We start from the raw sequence: 19005 nt of genomic DNA, 5'->3' as shown, positions 1-19005 counted from the left end.
AAAGAACGAATAATGGCCATATTCAATTCACGTTTACCGGTTTTCAGAATCATCGCTGTATGGATAAGAGAGTCGAATGCACGTCTGACATCATATTCCCCACAACAAGGCTGTCTCCAGACGGTTCCGTATCAATCAGGGCATTTGTAATAGCTGTTAAAGCGTCGGTACACCCGGTAACTTGCCTAAATCCAAATGGTTGTGAAGGGGTATAGCAAACTTTCCAGTTCCCTAATAAATAGTAGCCCAAAGAGCTTGCAAAGGGATATAGCTACAGTATTAGGGAGGAATGATGTACAGTGGACTTCGGATTTCCCTTTTTTAGAGATAGGAGTCAGATCTCCGATGCAAAAAAGAAGAAAGACGATAGCCTCAGTGAAAATCATCTGCATAAGCAGGGAAATTTGAGACGTAAGAAGTTTTCCCCCGTAGTTCAAATGAAAACGCACTAACATGTCCAATACCTGATGAACGTTTGCATCTTAATTTTTGGATGGCATCTTCGACCGAACGGGTACTGACCCCAAAATCTTCATCGGGTTGAGCACCCAGAAACTGATTAGGAGCTACTTCATAAGATTGCTCTATGATAGGATCAGGGGAAGAAAACTCGGATTCTTAATATGCATACCAATCAGCGTCTGGTATATCAGCTGAGCGTGGTGACGAAGGAGGGGATACTGAAGAGGAGACAAATTTAAATACCATATTTCGATCTTTTCTTGCATGGGCAGAATAGCTATTAATAAGATCGCTACGATGCTAAGCGAGAATTTTGGAAAACTTCCGTTTCGTAGAGACAACCAAAACTTTGCTTGTCCACATGAAGTGCAAATATCTGGATTTATGAATCATCCAGGGAATATTCTTTTGAAGACAAGTTGCATGGGGACAGCTTGTTTTTCGGCGAAACGGAGTGCAGGACGTATTTCAGCTCAAAATATATCAAGACAAAACAGGACCTTATTCTTAGGCAATTGGAGTGAGTTCTGGAGGAGGTGAAATGGAACATTAATTTTACGTAGAATCCAGTTGACGGACTCGTATTGGCACATTTAGAGAAACCAAAGTTGGCGCTGTCTTAGACATGACAGAGAAGTTGGTAGAGAAACCAAACACTTGTCTTAGACATCTGTGGGAACACCGCTTTAAGGAGGGGCTATTATATATCTGCTATTAATCAAAAATTAAGACTTCTAAACTTGTTTGTAATGTTATCTTCAATATTTGGAGGGTAAAGTGTGGCCATTTTTTTTTTGCAAATAGTCTGTGAAGAAAGTGTAGCAGAATTGTGTTATCCTATTTTCAAAGCTTTATGTTAGTGCCTTTTCAAAGGGTTGTGCCTTTCGTGACTACATTACAAGGAATATAAGAAATTTTAAAGGGACCATCGAACAATTACGAAATCTTTTTTTTTTGAACTTTTTTTTCTTTTTTTTTTGAGTTGTCGAAAATAATTCTTAAGAGAGTAAGAAGTCCACCAGTTTGGTCTTGTACTTTTAGGAAAAGTTATTTCTAGGTCTGAGCATGAAAGGCATGCGCAAAACTGTCCCTACTTTGGTGGACTTGGTACTCCAAATGTTCCGTTAAGTGTGACTATGGCTACAGACTCAGCTGTTCAACATGAAGATAGTGGTGAAGACATTACTTGTATTGCTACAACAAGTAAGGAGGGGATTATAGCTACTGGAATGGAAAGAGGCTCAGTTGTTGTGTGGAATATTAACAAGCATCTAAAGGTATCATGAAATTTTTCTTTTATTACCATTTCAAAATTTAGATTTCAGTTTTACTTTATGACAAGCCAATTTTTGTAAGAAGTAAACTTTGATAATAAAATGCAGCGAAAAAGTATAATGTATTTTTATAATTTTAATTTATTTTTCGAATCGAAATTAGTGAAATTGATTCTTTTATATAACTAATTTAAAAAAAACTTTTTCCACAAGACAAGTTTCTTTAAAAAAAATGAAGAGCTCCATTAAGCCAAGAATGAGCAAAAATAAAGTCAAATAATCTTCCAAGCCTAAAACTACCACAAATCACTATCAATAAATAAATGAAACTCAAAACGATCAGACATTACAATCAATAGCCGAGTCAAACTCAAAACCAGCAAAAATTAACATGAGTTGGTCTGATAACCCCTATGTAATCTCAAGACCGGAATACAATTTATGCTTTGCTGAAAATAAAAATCCTGGATTGTCAGATGAATTGAAAAATACTGAAATGTTTTCGTTAAGGTTTTGATAATTTTACATTTATTAATGTAAGAAAGTCGAAAACATTTCAAACATATTTTGTTTTCAGTGAAGCACAAATAACACAAATACGAGGTGTATGTGTGGGAGGGAGGGGGTATCCACCCTCTGATCACTTTGAATCTTAAAATGGGCACTAGAACTTCTGATTACCAATCCAATGAGGCCCCTCCGAAGCCTACACGATTACCCTTTCTATATATACCTTATATGCCCCCAACGTATAACTTACAACCCTTGCCCTGAAGGCTCAAAATTTTAATTGGATGGGTTTGGGGAAATGGTGGGCGTGGGAGGAAGATTAGCTTATCTCTAGTCACTTTTGACTAATAAAAGGGTATTAGCCCTTTCTATTTCAATTGAATAAGCTCTTTTCGAAGTTTCTACGACAACAAATTGCCATTAAAAAATTTTTATCGGATGCATTTCGGGAAAATACGAGGTGTGTGTTTGGGGGGGGGGGTATCCACGCTCTAATCACTGGGAGGGAGGGGGTATCCACCCTCTGATCACTTTGAATCTTAAAATGGGCACTAGAACTTCTGATTACCAATCCAATGAGGCCCCTCCGAAGCCTACACGATTACCCTTTCTATATATACCTTATATGCCCCCAACGTATAACTTACAACCCTTGCCCTGAAGGCTCAAAATTTTAATTGGATGGGTTTGGGGAAATGGTGGGCGTGGGAGGAAGATTAGGTTATCTCTAGTCACTTTTGACTAATAAAAGGGTATTAGCCCTTTCTATTTCAATTGAATAAGCTCTTTTCGAAGTTTCTACGACAACAAATTGCCATTAAAAAATTTTTATCGGATGCATTTCGGGAAAATACGAGGTGTGTGTTTGGGGGGGGGGGGGGGGGTATCCACGCTCTAATCACTCTGAATATCAAAAATGGTATTAAAAATTCTGATTAACGATCAAATGAGCCCCTTCCGAAGTTTATACAATCACTGTTTTTATATAAACCTGCCCTATATGTTTCTATATGAATACCTGTTTCTGTGTAAATATCCCCAGGGCATAAGTTAAAACCCTTGTCCTTAGGGCTCTGGATGAGTGTTCATCCTCAAAGACATGATTTCCGGATCTTTAAACTACGTTGAACAAAATGGCTGCTTCAACTTTTTTATTAAACGTGTTTGGAGAAATGGTGGGCGTCGGAGGGGGTTTCAGTTGCCCTTCAATCACTTTCGACGATTATTTGATCATGTCGTGACGACATTACACTTTTCTGAATTTTGTAGTCTATGGGAGATGAGTAAATTGTTTTCTGATGAGGTTGTTGGGAAAGAATGGTAGTGTGTAGCTAAATAAATAAATAACTTTATTCCTCACGCCTCTTAATACCAAATTTCTATACAGCTGACACCTTTTTAAAGGAAAAATGTTATGGCAGGGCGAAGAGCGGATCGACTGCGGCACGATTCCCATTTAAAGTAGTCCTATGTTAAAAGTCTCGAGATATGGTATGTTTATATTTAGGCTGTTGGAGAAGGCTTTCAGTGATTTCATCTTTTCTACTGGGAATGGTAGTTTGTTCCAGATCCTGATGACCCGGGGTATGAACGAATGATGGTAAGAATTAGATCTTGCAATCTTCATTTTCACGGACTCCAATTGCAGACTGTGCGATTTTGTGTTGCTTTGGGGAAGTTTTTGAACAGGCTTGTCTTTTACGTTCCTGAAATTCTCATGAACTATCTTGAAGAGGGTTTTTAAGTCTAAGATCGTTTTTCTTGTCTCAAGTTTATGGAGAGTGAGCCTTCTTAGAGCTTCGTCATACGGAAGGTTTCTGAATCCTTGAAGTCCTTTTACAAAGCGTTCTGGACCCGTTCTATTTTGTCAATATCCTTTTTGAGATATGGCGACCAGATGACAGTGGCGTATTCAAGCTGTGGCCTGACGTAGCTTGTGTATGCTGATATCTTTGAGTGATTGTCAAGGTATCATAGGGATTGACTGAGTAGCCAGAGAGTATTTGACGCTTCACGCACAACCAGGCCGATATACTTTTCTGGTTTGAGGTCCAAGCTCAGAATTACACCTAGGTCCTTTTCACAGGTAGATTTTGTCAGGTCGATACCTTTCATTTTGTATGAGTAAATTGGATTTTTGGCGGCCAAGATGGACGACAGAGCATTTTGCTAAATTTGGTGAAAGTTGCCCTTCTTCGAGCTTCTCTGTCAGGGCATCCAAGTCGCTTTGGATTTGTGATGATGCACTAGCTTCTCCCAGGAGCTTCGAATCGTCTGCAAACAGACCGAAGTAGGTTTGGGAAATGGCATTTATGCAAATGTCTATGTACAAGATGAACAAGACTGGGCCGAGAAAACTACCTTCTGTGACGCCACTGGTTGCATCTGTCCATGTGGATAGTGTGTCTGCAACCTTGACTGCTATTTTTCTATCATTCAGGTACGCTGAGAGCCAATTTCTTAGCTGTCCCTTGATTCCGTTGATTTCTAGGTAGTGGATGAGTTTTCGCAAGGATATTCGGTCGAAGGCCTTAAGTAGATCGATTAGCATAATATCTATTGGAATCCCACAGTCAAGGGTAGACTGGATGTAGTCGTGTATCACTACTAGTTGGGAAACAGTAGAACGACTTTTACAGAAGCCATGCTGATGATCTGAGATGAAGTTGTTCAATTCGAGATGCGAGTTTAACTTTTCCAGTATGACCCTTTTCATGATTTTTAGGAAAGGTGAAGTAAGGCTGATCGGGCGATAATTCTCCGGGTCAGTCCGTTTCCCTTTTCCTTTGAAAATAGGTGTTACATGGGATAGCTTCCAGGAAGTAGGAAACTTGCATTGCTCGAATGAGATTTGGAAAAGTATTGCCAGAGGTTCACATAGCTCGTCTTTCACTTCTTTCTGGATGAAGGACGGGATGCCATCAGAATTGAGTGCCTTAGACGCTTTCATGCCCTTTATTGCTCTTAGAACACTTCCTGGCGTGAAGCCAATGCTGTGGAGCTCGCTTCCTGGGTGTGAGTATTAGAGTTGAGGTAAATAGCCATCGTCAATAGTGATCGTGCTGGTGAAGAATTTTACAAGAGCATTCGCCTTATCTAGACTAGTGCTATGGACCACATCACTTCGATCTATTAGTGTTGGTAGTTTCTGTTGCTCACCTAGCTTGCGTTTGCACAGGTTGTAGAAATCGCTTTTTGTTCTTATTTTCTGGAATTCTTCTCGTTCGCAATCTTTGTTGTAGTTTCTGATAGCTTTTCTACATTTTGAGCTGAGTTTTTGAAGCTTGGCGAGTCTACTTATGCTTCCAGAGGCTATGTAATCCCTGTATGACTTCTTCCGGTCCCTGATGAGCTTTCTTATGTGTTTGGGAAGGAATATCCTTTTGCCAATGTGTTTGTTGTTCCTGAATGGTGTGGTTTGAGTGACGGCTCGGTGAAGTATGCCATAGAAAACTTCCCAGGCTTCGGCGATTGGTAGGTTATACACAAGGTTGTCCCAATCGGTATGCTCTAGTATTATTTTGAGTTTTGTTATATCTGTTTTATGGAAGTTTAATTTAAAAGTGGGTCCATCATCCTGTGTACGAATTTTGAGTTGTTCAGCACGGACTTGGCAGTGGACAGCATGTTCAGCTAAATGAAAATTTGTTAAGTTATCTTGGTCCAAGTGCTGATAATAAGTGGATACATATGTAAACTAAAATTGCGACTTTTAAAATAGATATTTTAGAAATATTTAAAAGGGTTGCCAGACAGAATGATTCTTTTGTAGAGTCTTAGTTTAAAAATGGAGTTCTACTGCCCGATTTCAGCATTACTTGGATTTTACACGAATTGTAACTATAGAAATTAGATCAAAGAGTGCATCCATACTCAAAACATGAAGGAATTGAAGAATAATATAAAGTTTCGAGTGCTTTTTGAGGAATAAAGGGCTTTATTCTGTTTAGAAGATCCATCCCTCGGGACATTTTTTATTGAAAGTGGCTATACAGGATCTTACGTACCATCATAAACGGTCTGAGTAATATTTTCAAGTTCTATCTGAGACGTCAGCTTCACTTTCGACGCCTTTTTGCGATGTTACTTTTTTACTAAGGCGCTGACTGAGTTACTAGTAGTTTCCCGCACAAGCCGTTTTATTTGCTTTACTATCAATCACATCCTCCTTCACAATACTAGCGGTTTTTCTTATTACCATAGGCGAATACCAAATATTTCTGACTATATGTCAATTCACTTAGAATTCGTACCAACCACCAGGGAAATGGTGACCACCAGCGAGGTAACCTCTTGCATTACTTCGACCATAGCCACCAGACCAAAAATTTACTTCTTTTTTTTGCCTTCCTTCAAAATTGTAAGTTAAATTTTAAGTAAAGTCATCCGGAATAAATTGTGTCCTAACTGAAAGAATTGCAGACCTGCAATACCTCCGATTCAAGCCAGATGTTCACAAATTAAACTCAGAACAGAGCTACCACCGGGTGAAAAATAAATCACTAGATTCTTTGAAATAGTTCTAAATTAGGAAAAAGATTCCTAGATTCCTGATAAATAGAATCTCTTAATCAACAACTATATCAATAAGACTGTAATTTAGATGATCCAACAAAGAGCATGGTTTTGGATTTTAATATCGCCAGCTTTATCAATAGGCTTGTTTTATTTTTGTAGCATGTTCAACACAGGCGCATCGACAAGAAACTGTTGAAATTACCCCCCCCCCCTGTAATAGATTTGAAACAATACATTCTTTCTGTTATTTTTTTTTTTGCAAAATTCCCTCCCTACATTTTGAAAATACCTTTTTGGTATAGTTCTAAGAGGAATATAAAAATTCTTGCCTTACGCATTTTCTAGAATTGGCACTCTTGGGTTATTTCCCCGATCGTTCAATTGTTTGCGTGGATATTTGTGGTCTAAACGAAATTCTAACTTTTTTTTCTTTTCCATTTGAAGCCCTGTTTTCCCTACAAATTTAGAAACGATTTTCTTTTTTTGCTCTAGTTCAGCTAGCATAATTACCGGAAAACCATCAAGAACTTTAAAAAATATCATTGCTGGAGTTGATAAAACTGTACCTATCCCAGTAAATTTTTGTTATCGAGAGACAGAGAGACAGAGAGAGATAGAGAGAAAGAGAGAGAGAGATAGAGAGATAGAGAGAGAGAGAGAGAGAGAGAGAGAGAGAGAGAGATAGAGAGAGAGATAGAGAGAGAGATAGAGAGAGAGAGAGAGAGAGAGAGAGAGAGAGAGAGAGAGAGAAGTCATAGACGCGAACAAAGTTGAAAAAAAAGATTGTACGTCTTTGCATTTTTGTCTCAATTTTGTCACGAAAATTAACAAAAGGATTGAAAAAAAGAAGGCACATTAAAATTTCTTTGAAGCCAAAAATAACTCAATTCATGCAAAGATCGAAAAATATTCAAATTTTTATGTTTGAAGATTCCAACAAAGTATAAAAGATATACAGCAACACAACAAAATTTCAATATATTTCTCCTTAAAGTAAAATAGAAAAAAAAATACTTTTCCCAATTTAATGATGCAAAAGATTAATTAAATTTATCAAACACAATAGTTTTCTGAAGTAAAGTTTGATGGGGTATACTTTTTAAATATTTTAAATTAAACTGCTATTTCCTTTCGCATGACTCCCATACCAGAAGATCAAATCATATATATACCAGATACCAGAATATCAAATCATACATATATATGTATACTATATGCATATAATAGACATCCAAGCTTGTGCCTTGTTCCTTATTCTTTTCCTTTTTGTGTAGCATTTGTGAGTTTTCTTTATTTGTGAGCAACTAGGCCCCTCTCACGCGCATTTTTCCCAAAGTCACCGGATCAAAATTTTGAGATAGCCTTTTTGTTCAGCATAGTCAAAATATCTAATAGCTATGTCTTTCAGGACGACTTAATCCCCCACTGTCCCCGAGGGAAGGGCTGCAAGTTATGAATTTTGCCCGTTGTTTGCATATAGCCTAGTATTGTTGCTGGGAAGCATAGAGACGTTTTCTGGTAGGCGTGGAAGGAGGGGGGGGAGTTGGCGGATAGCTTTACATGGGAGGATCTTTCCATGGAGGAATTTTTCACGAGAAAAGATAATTTTCATGAAGGAGGCACTGCATTTCCTAGAAACAATTAGAAATTAAATGAGAAAATAAGGTTTTTTCAACTGAAAGTAAGGAGTAACATTAAAACTTAAGACGAACAGAGAATATTAACTACATTAATCCCCTCGTCAATGCCCCGGTCTTGACGCTAAAGAGTTTTTAGCAATTTCAAAAGAGCTGTTTTTTCTAATTAAACGGCCTTTGTGATTTAGGGGTAATTCTTAAAGAATTGGAAAAAAATTCGAACTTTTGCGTAAAGAGTGGGGTATTGACGAGGGGTGAACCCCTTTATATTACGTGCATGAGGGAGTTTGCTTCTCCTCAATACCTTCCTCTTTACGCTAAAGTTCGGATTTTGTTCAATAAACAAATTTTATTTTTCCAAATCTAAGCAAGGAATAACATTAAAACTTAAAACGAACAGAAAATATTACGTATATAAGATGGGATGCTTCTTCTCAATAGCTCACTCTTACGCTAAAGTTCATTTTTAAACTTTTAAAAGAGTTTATTACTCTAATTAAACAGCCTTTGTGATTCAGGAGTCTTTCTTAAACAACTGGATCAAAAATCAAACTTAGGTTTTTTTAAGGTAATTATTTGTAATTAAACTAAAATTAATGTACAAGTTTCTTTTTAATTATTCATGTTGGGTGAGCCAAACTCAAAATCTACATTAAGTCAAAAACGCTCAGAAGTTAAATTTAAAAAAAAACAAGTCATTAAGTTTTAATGTCGCTCTTTACTTTCGGTTAATAAAAAGAACTGATTGCTATTTTAAGTATCATTCGAATGTCTGTATATTAACTTTCTCATCAAATCTGTGAGTGCTTCCAATTCTTTATAATAAATCAATGATAATTTTAGGCCATTTAGCAAGAACGAAAACTTATCTGAAACTGAAATATCATTTTATTTCTTAGTATTCTTGATAAGTAACAAAATTTTCATTCTGATTTAAGAATGCAGTTTTAATAATCTTACATAAAAATCACTTTTTGAATAGACTGAAACTTTGTATTGAAAAAATAACTGTTATTTATCAAAAGCTAGGGAAAAGTTTATTTTCCAGTTTGTTAAGAATGAGAGAGCAAGAATCAAATTTAAGATATCAAATTCCTTCAATTGCGAATCAATGCAAGTCATCTGACTTAGTTATTGAACAACCATCGTTCCTCACGTTTAAAAAGAATTTGAAGAATATGATTATTTCAACTTACAGCTGAAGACTATACTGATATTTTTTATGCTTTGTGGTGATTATCATCCCTATATTCAGTTACTTTTTCTCCAGTTACCCTTTTTCTTTTCTCATCTTCTCCTTTCTCCTCAATACAGTATGTATTTTTGTAATTGTTGTTGGTTTACTTTTTCCGCCAAAGGAGAAGGAGACGATAAAAAAAGTCTTAGGAGATAAAAACAAGGAAGTGTGTTGACAATTCTAAGGATTTTTATGCTTTTTTTCTTAGAATACTTTTTATTTTAGTCGTTAACCTTTGCTAATCGTAAAAAGAAACATTTGCAAAAAAGGAAATAAAAACACAAATAAAACAGAAGGGAAAACATATTTCTCTCACTGAAAAGTTAAGCCTTCTTTGTTTGTTGCGCCGATCCTTTGCTAGCCAAAAATATATATGTGGGCATCTTATGCCCTTCTGTAGGGAGAATTTATTCACATTTTCTTTTTTCAGAGGGAAATGTCGTTTGAAATAGATATTTCAAAAACTGTTCAAAATGGCCCTGACTTTGACCTCTCTTCCACTTGGACGTCTCTTTGTGTAATTGGACCTTGTACACCAGAGAAACTCAGGCAGGATGGTGTTAGTTCTAGTCTAATTGCCGGTCTTTCTGTTAGGAGGATTCATTTTATGACTAGTGCTGTTGATTTTTGTCATTTGAACTTTTGGACTCACCTACAATTGAAACTGTAACAAATAATGAGTTAGCCCTGATTTTAAACGTTTATGACCTCTCTCGACGAGTAAAGCCTTATGAGTTGACAAAATCAAATGGAGGAAAAACCTTAGGTTCTGATTTGCTAAAAAATACGAAGAATAAGTTTTTCTCCCCTTTGTCATGGTCTCCTATGAGTGGCACACAAAGCGAAAAAACGTCTCGGTATAAAGCGGATATTTCTGACCCGTTAGTAGAGACTCTTTTTATTAGTGATAGTTTATCCTCTAAATATGGTTGGCCTCCTTCAACCAAAGGCAAGATACAAATATAACCAAGAATATAACCAGAGAATACCAATCTTGGATTCACGCACGTGGGTGGACGAAGAATGTAATTTGGTTGCGGAAGAAGAGGCCCGCATAATCCTTAGCTACGGCGATAAACCTCCCTCAGGTGCCGATATTAATAAGCAATTAGCAATCGCATTCCCCAATAGAACGATAGATGCTTATAAGGGCCGACAACGAAATTCCGACAATCCTCGTGACACAGGCTATCGAGAGGCTCACCTCAAGACCGAGCCCACAACCATCTCCGCCAGCTGCCCACCCTCCAGTCTCTCAACCTAATGAATCCGCCGTTCCCTATGACCAACCCAGTTGTTCTGTTCCGGTGGACCTTATACCACCACCTCAACATACAAGGAAATCTTCCAGACTAAGTAGTTCCTCACCAACTGTCCCTCTCCCTACTCCCAAGATAGATGATTTCCCTATACCCAAACCCGGAACTAGTAGACGACCCATCCCCGAAAATAGGAGGATAACTAGAAGCCTTTCCCGACAGGATAGTACCATTTCAAGTACATCGAACCCATCATCAAGTCTATCTGATAGACCCATGGGCCCTACCTTAGAGGCAGAAAAGCCAAGGTTGAAAAAGGCCGAAAGACGGAAGCTAAGTGAGCGTACAACCGTATAACTCCCCACTATAGTAGAAACCCCTGAGAAGACTAAGCGAGAAGAGCCCAACCTCCTATTTAATCCAGATGCCCCGGAGTTCATCCCCTCTCATCCACAACAGCATGAATCACCAGTTTCGCCTTATCCTGTACCCCCTATCCTTGTTAGCTCCCCAGTTGACTTGTTTAAAGATTTCTTCAAATCAGCTAATTCAAGATCCTTATCTAAGAATGCGGCGCTAGACGCGAAACTGCATAGTCTAGTCAACCTTTGTCTGGCTGACAGACCCAGCGAGGGTATCTCCATAATTAACGAAATTCTGGAAGATTATTTCTATAAGCCCACCAAGCCTAAAGGGGCCAGTCGGTCCGAGGGCCCAATGAGGCATGACGGGTTCCGTAGCAGAAAGGTCAAGCGTGTCTATAGGTGCCAACAGTATGACCGAATCCAAAGACTATTGAAGAAAAACCCTTCCATCGCAGCTTACGCTATTCTTGATATGTCCAAAAAACCAGGTCCGGTTGACATCTCAGCGTTCAAACAGTTCTGGACTGGTATTTTCGGAAGACTCTCACCCCTAGATATAGAACCTTTACCTCCAGTTGGGAACCAAAATGATGTTTCTACGTTATGGCGCCCGATAGAAGTACCCGAAATAGCTAAACTTAAGCCGTCTGGAGACCAATCTCCTGGACCAGACGGCCTACGAATTGTCGACTGCACACAATTTGGGTACGAGGTTCTTGCAGTGCTATTCACCGCTATTTATTTCTTCAGAGTAACCCCTAAGCCTTTCTTGAAGTCGCGTACCGTTTTACTCCCTAAGTCTGATGGGGCTACAGACCCCGCTGACTTTAGACCAGTCTCTATATCCTCTTTGCTCCAATGATGGCTCCATAGAGTCATCGCAACCCGTCTTGCCAAAGTAGTCGATATCTCCCCTGCTCAAACTGCTTTCTCACAAGTTGATGGTTCACTAGTGAATGCACTAATCATCAACAGCATTCCAAAAAAGGCCAAAACATCTTATAAGTCGGTGTATTTACTGAGTTTAGACGTCCGAAAGGCTTTCGACTCAGTAAGCCACCATTTAATTCTCCGTGCGTGTAGAGCACAAGGCCTTCCACCTTCCTTCCTTGACTATATTGAGTCAATCTAACGCGAAACAACTTCAATTTTTGAGTTCCCGAACGGCAGGGGAGAGACGCTTGCCAAACTAAGTAGAGGCGTTGAGCAAGGCGATCCTTTAAGTCCCGTTCTTTTCAACCTTGTGGTGGATGAAGCTCAGGGAGCTATTCCCCACGAGGTGGGCTTTACAATCAATGACACCCTGATCCCAGCTATTGCCTACGTGGATGACTTGGTCATCGCGCCCTCCACCAAAGTCGGGTTACAAAAGTCCGTAGATATCATTGTTAAAGTATTAAAGAAACGGGGACTACATATTAACGGAGCAAAAAGCATATCAGTCGGCATTGATGCCAACCCTAAATCCAAAAAGACTAAGTTCATCACAGTACCTTTCGTGTCAGTCGACAATACCCTAGCGAAAACTCTCAGAGCAGACCAAAAGGTTTCGTACCTAGGTGTGGATATGGCCCCCTATGGGGTTAAAAACCCGGCGACTCTTAATGATATTAATACTCTACTTACTAAGATTCAGAAGGCCCCCTTAACCCCCCATCAACGTCTGTTCTGTTTGAAGTAATTCTTCATCCATAAGTTTGTACATCAGCTAATTTTAAGCCCTTTTTCATCAGGGTCACTAGCCTCGTTGGATAGGTCCGTGAGATCACCTGTGAGAGCGTTCCTTGACCTCCCGCATGATGTGCTCAACGCTTACCTGCACGCTAGAGTATCAGACGGTGGCCTTGGCATCCAGGAGCTCAGGCTCTCGATCCCTCGAATTAGAGCCAGCCGAAGCGCCTAGACAATTCAAAAGGTTTCCTGTTATGAGCCTCCCCACTCTTTCCTAGCTATATGCAGAACAAACGAAATGGATAATCACCGTAACTACCTACGTAAACTGCTGAAAGTTGGCGAGACCTACGCCATGTCCAAAACACGCTACGATAAATACCACTCCAACCAACTCTACAAATCCCGTGATGGAGCGGCCCTGAAGGGTCTTGGGTCTTTTCCTCTATCCCAAAATTGGGTGGATAAGCCCCCTGCCGACTTAGATAGCAGGAGGTATAAAAGAATGATCCACCACCGAATCAATGCCATCCCAACCTGAAGCCGAACGGCAAGGGGCCAAGACTTGCTGAGAAATTGTAGAGCCGGCTGCCTCGCACCCGAGACAGCGAATCACGTCTCGATGGGTTGCGTGAGAACACACCCTAATCGTATAAAACAGCATGACCGGGTTAGAGACATAACCACAAAATGGATAGAATATGACGGGTACAGAGTGATAAAGGAACCATGCTTCACCACCCTTACCCCCGGTACCACGAGAGCCATGGGACGTTGGAGACCTGATATCTTTGCAATTAAAGGCGAGGATGGGGTTATATTTGACGCCCAGGTTAGAGCCGAGGGATACGACCTGGATAGGCTTCACGAAGAAAAAGTGGAGAAGTACAGAATAGCCCCTTGGCTAATCAAAACAATCAAATCAATCCACGGCCTAGAAACAATCAAGTGTGAAGCTATAACCTTCACCAGACGGGGTTAGATAAGTCCAAAGTGCTATAAGGCATTGGGAGTATACTTTAACCCTCGTCAGCTTGGGTTTTTATCCAGAGTCGTTCTATACAAAGACGTAACCATTTGGTGGGCCTGGAACTCTACGGTCCGAAGAGCCACCCTTCAACGAATACCCCATGTTCCCGACCCAACTTATCCCCACCAACCGGCGTAGCAACACATCCCCCTCACCACCAAAGAGGTATTCCCCACCACCGAAGTTATGTACCAAATCACCTATCAGAGTAGCCAAAGAAGATGTATTTCCCATAACCCAGTGCAACAATTTGCCCCCAGTAAGTTTGTGGAGATGTTTCCACAAGCATTGAAATAGCTGTACCCTATCCCCTCATAGCGGATATAATTTGATGTTCCCAATGCCCCTTGTAAGTAGCTGAGAACCTGATTACCCCAATACCCCATGTAGATGTCCCACAAGTCATCCTGTGTTCACCAGTTGCCGAGTATCAGCGACCAAGTCCTTGAGATCGAAGCCACGTGAAGCAGCATAGCCATCCTGATACCAATTGTATTGCCGAGTACCCGAAGAATTTCTACAGAGCAAGAGAAGATTTTGTAGAAGTGGCAGGAAGAGTCTTATTCAGTGTTTATTTAATTATGTTTAATGAGGTGTCCATTTTTTGAGCGCCTCATCGTTTTTGTAAGGGCAGATCCTCCACCCAAAGATGGGGAAACCAAATACATATGTTTAATAGCCAAATGCCTCGTCATCTCTATTTTGAACGCAAATTGTATGTCCAGCCTTTGAGCTTGGACTACGTCTGGCTGAGAGACGGATGTTTTTATCATACGGTATTTGGATACCGTCACTTCTAGGCTCCTTGCTTCTATAGGGCCGTTGATTTTAACGCCTATAGAGAATGCAAGAGATCTCGTCAAGTTTTGTGTCAAGTGTTCATGTTGAGAGGATTTGGTGAGAGGTATTTGGTCTCGCTTACTGGTATCGTTAGCCTTTTTGTTGTGGGCCATTGGTTAAGGGAATCAATGGTACAAGGAGTACAAGTGATCTCATCAAGTAGACAAGGCCCAGGGCTATTCCTCTTGTGGATAACCCTTTTACTTGTCACCCAACTGGGTAATGGTAATTGAGCTCCTTTTTGGTTGAACTCAGAGGAATCGTTACACATTATGGGTGCACAGAGTATTAAGGGCCCATTGAGGATTAAAATCCAATTCTTCTTGGATAAAACACTTTGACTGACAGCCTTTTGTCACAGGAATGGACTACTATGACTTTGGTAGTAGGAAATTGGTTTATTTGATGTTGAACTGTTGACTCCAAGGGGCATACTGGCATTACTAGGTTTGTGGTGACCAGGTGACTTTGGTGATTGGTTTGAAAAACCAATGACCCTGTCAGATTATGAAATCCCCCCGGCCTCAGCTCAGGCGAAACTAACACACATATCTTAACATGCAAACAAAACACACACAGATAAATGTAGTGAAACACACACACACACATACACATACACACATAGACCAACACATGCATACACAAACATCCAAAAACAAACAGCCCCATACACGCTATTAGACATGTTTATTCGGTTTCCCCTTCTTAGGGTGGGGGATCTGTCCTTCCAAAAATAATGGGGTACCAAAAATGGCCACCCCACAAGAAATAATTAAATAAAAATGGAAATCAACTAGTCTTCATGCCACTTATAAATTTTCTTGAATTGCCAATGTAGTACATTCTGTTAATCAGCACCAATATTGAGTTGCTCCATTGTTACACAGGCAAATATCTTCAGAGATTTGAGAATGAAACCTGGAAAAGATGCCTTTGTTCCACACCACCCAAGAGGTCAAGGCTAGTGGCGCGTCTTTTTTAAAGAGGTTCCCCAGTAGGCCTCATCCTCTGTGTCATGTAATATTTATTATTATGTGTATTGTGTCATATAATGTCATTGTATTAAAATAACAAAAAATATTATAAAAATTATTCTAAAAAAAATTATTGTAGTTTAGTGACTTTTCGGTCATCTTGTGAAACAATCACTGACAGTAATTTAATAACAAAAACAATTATTTAAAAAAAACTGATGTGTGTTAGTGATTTTCCATTGACAAACCTGTTAATTGACAAAATTATTACTTAAAAACTTATTAAAGGATTATTAAAAGGGATTACTTAAGGATTATATAAAAGTTGAAAGTCTGGAAAGAAAGAAAAGGGTGAATTAATACTTAGTTTTGCTGAAAGCCTGAAAGGATTACTTAAAAACAATTATTAAAAAAAAACCTATTGTGTGTTACTGACTTCCCAGTGGTCTTCTTTGCTCTTCTTGTTTTTTTTCTTTCTCCTCTTCTTTTGCTGCCCTTCCTGAGTGGCAGAAAGTCGCTTTGCCACAGCCTCAAAACCTTTACTACATTCTGCAATCTTCAATTGTTTGGTCTTCTTGCTACTTGTTCCTGCCACTTGATGAAAAATTACCGACAGCTCTTGGCTCGACATTGATTCATCATCGCTGCTAAAAATTTCCTGAATTTCCTTCCATCGCTGCAGATTTCTTTTGTTCAGCTTTTTGTCCCACCAAGGTGTCTGTTTCAAAGGTGGACTGCGTGCTTCTTCTGACATCTCCTCCATTGTATGTGAGTGTGTTTCTATGTGTATGAGTGTATGGCTCTGTGTCTGTGGCTGTGTGTGTGCTTGTGTTTGTGTCCATTTGAGGCTCCTCACTCCTTACTTCTTCTTGTGTCTCGTCCATTGCTAAATCCATCAAGGCTTATCTCTTTCGCTTCCTGGGCTTCTCGGGTAGGAGGAACATCTGCTCATAGCCCTCATTGAACTGGCCGGGCCTGACTCCGTAGTCGAAGCACAACTCTTCTCCCGCCGTGATGTCTCGTGTCGCAACGAGAAAAGGTCTTTTCAGACCATCAACCACCAACGCCTTGGACTTCAGATTCGGGCCATCCTCATTTGCCTTATGGTTTACAAGGCGTCCGAAACATTGCTGATGGGGATGGCAAGCGCAAGCCTCTTCTCTTGCATCTATCGTAACATCTTGGTCAACTGTCAAAAAGTAATTGCTTCCATCATCCTCTCCAAGTAGTGACCGAAAGAGTCTGTTTGCCTCGATGGTAGCCATCCTTTTCCCGTGAATCTCAACCACTACTTGATTTTTGTAGAACGGGATTGTCGCATAAACGCCTTGTCCAGCTCCTTTGTTGAGGCTCTGGGCTACGGTCATTCCCGGCCAGGACTGATTAAGGACACATTGAGTCAGATAGTCATCTACCAATGGCTCAGAAGGAAAGAGTTTTGGGATCCTGAATCTGCTGTAAGTCTGCTGGACCTCTTCCAGAGACGGCACGGTGTCTTGGTATCCTAGCCGACGAATTGCCATCTGTAAGCTAGCTTCTGTGAGGGCCTCAGTGAGATCTGCTCCTATTCCACGCTTCTCCGACATTTTTTTAAGGATCTCCTCAGCTCGAGCCTGTTTGAGCTGTTTCCTGTAGAGATCCTTAACAGACTTCAATATGGCTGTGCTTTTTATCTCTGGATTGATTCTTCTTATCAATTTCAGAGAAGCCGTCTTCAACTTGGCCCTTCCATCTATTGGCTGTTCCTCCAGAACACGGTTGAAAGCCTGGAAAGAAAGAAAAGGGTCAATTAATACTTAGTTTAGTTGAAAGCCCGAAAAGAAAAGAAAAGAGGAAACAGACATGAGGAAATAGACATTTAGATTTAATATACAGTTAGATTTAATTTATTTACAATATAGAGGTATAGATTCTAGCAAAATACAGGCCCGAAAACCTGTTAATTGACAAAAGTCATTTAAAAGCTTACTAAAGGATTATTAAAAGGGATTACTTAAGGATTATATAAAAGTCGAAAGTCTGGAAAGAAAAAAAGGGTCAATTAATTCTTAGTTTCGTTGAAAGCCTGAAAAGAATTACTTAAAATCTTATTAAAGAATTATTAAAAAGGATTACTTAAGGATTATATAAAATGATGAAGACTGTTTAAGAAATCTATATCACATAATTTTAAGGTATACTTACTGCCTTGGCAACCCTTTTCCTGGCTGCCTCATCCATGCATGAAGCAACCTCTTCGTCGACCATGTCCTCAATTTTTTCCGAAGCAGAACATTTTTCAGCTTCTTGAGTGCACTTTTCCATGATGGCTCTGCTTGCAGCAATCCGGCGGAACGCATAGGCTTCGTACGCATTCTTTGATGTAATTTCTGAATGGCACAGGTACTCAAACATCATATCCCTGTCCTCCTTTGACAGGTTGGTCGCATTCCTATTAATAGTCGCGATTAAGTGGCGTATCGTAGTCTGATTTGGAACACGAACACCTGGCCTCATTTCGCCTGGGAAAATTTTCTCCAGGAACCTCCGCAATGTTATGCTTGTGTTTTTTATCTTCTGTCCTGACATCGATAAAAGGAATTGTTCTGGCTCTGGCAAGTCTGGCCTTATCAAATCAGGTCGAATGAACGATAGGTAATTTCTAAAAATGACTTCTTCGCGTACACTGAGTGCAACACCAGCGGACTTTATGCTAGCGGTCTTGTGTTTTTCAACAAGTATGACGAACATATTTTCCTCCTCCACATACCGCCGGTTCAAAAACTCCGTCACCGTCATATTCTCCGGAACTCCAGGCCGATGACCGTACATAAATGAAACCAAAAAGCAGAGGTATGCAGTGAGGTTTGTGTGGACCTCTTCAACCAGCCGATTTCTTGTTAGCCGCGTGATCACAGGGGCCATGAACTTCTCCACGCCAGCTTTCAAGTTCCTCTGGTCGTCTATAGTGAAAGAGTTTGGATTGAAAGTCCGCTGGAGCTCTCGGTGCCTCATCTATGCCGTTGCAAGAGATTTTTGCTTCCTATCCAAGAAGCTTATAGCCGACATGGCAGAGTTGACGTGTGGAAATTCTTCCAATTATACTTTGTTCCCTCTAAGATAAAGTATATAATCTTTTGAGCGCACCCAAAAGTATTCCTATACTTTCTGGTACTCCTCTCTCTACATTCCGCAGACCATTTCTCAAATTTCTTCATCAATTAGATTCCATAGGCCATCTTCTTCGTC

The 19005-nt window shown here is 39.9% G+C and overlaps 2 protein-coding genes across 5 annotated transcripts in view; one reads left to right on the top strand and one right to left on the bottom strand.

Moving 5' to 3' along the window:
- Positions 1–11263, top strand: part of LOC136029590 (baculoviral IAP repeat-containing protein 6-like) — a 397865-nt gene extending 386602 nt beyond the window's left edge. For all 4 annotated transcript variants that reach the window (XM_065708088.1, XM_065708089.1, XM_065708086.1 and 1 more), the window contains 2 exons: positions 1520–1739; positions 10069–11263. In XM_065708088.1, coding sequence (XP_065564160.1) covers positions 1520–1739; positions 10069–10308 — 460 coding nt within the window. In that variant the 3' untranslated portion in view covers positions 10309–11263. The remainder of the gene's footprint in view (positions 1–1519; positions 1740–10068) is intronic.
- Positions 11264–16679: 5416 nt separating this feature from the next.
- On the bottom strand, positions 16680–18771 carry LOC136029751 (uncharacterized). The gene is made up of 2 exons (XM_065708257.1): positions 17962–18771; positions 16680–17543 (listed from the first exon to the last, which is right to left on the bottom strand). The coding sequence occupies exons 1-2, from the start codon at positions 18769–18771 to the stop codon at positions 16680–16682; spliced, it is 1674 nt and encodes a 557-aa protein (XP_065564329.1).
- Positions 18772–19005: the final 234 nt, after the last annotated feature.

This window comes from Artemia franciscana, chromosome 7 (genome assembly GCF_032884065.1).
Source record: "Artemia franciscana chromosome 7, ASM3288406v1, whole genome shotgun sequence".
Classification (NCBI taxonomy): Eukaryota; Metazoa; Arthropoda; class Branchiopoda; order Anostraca; family Artemiidae; genus Artemia; species Artemia franciscana.
The sequence above is the reverse complement of the archived record's forward strand: the minus strand, read 5'-3'. Positions and strand labels throughout refer to the sequence as shown.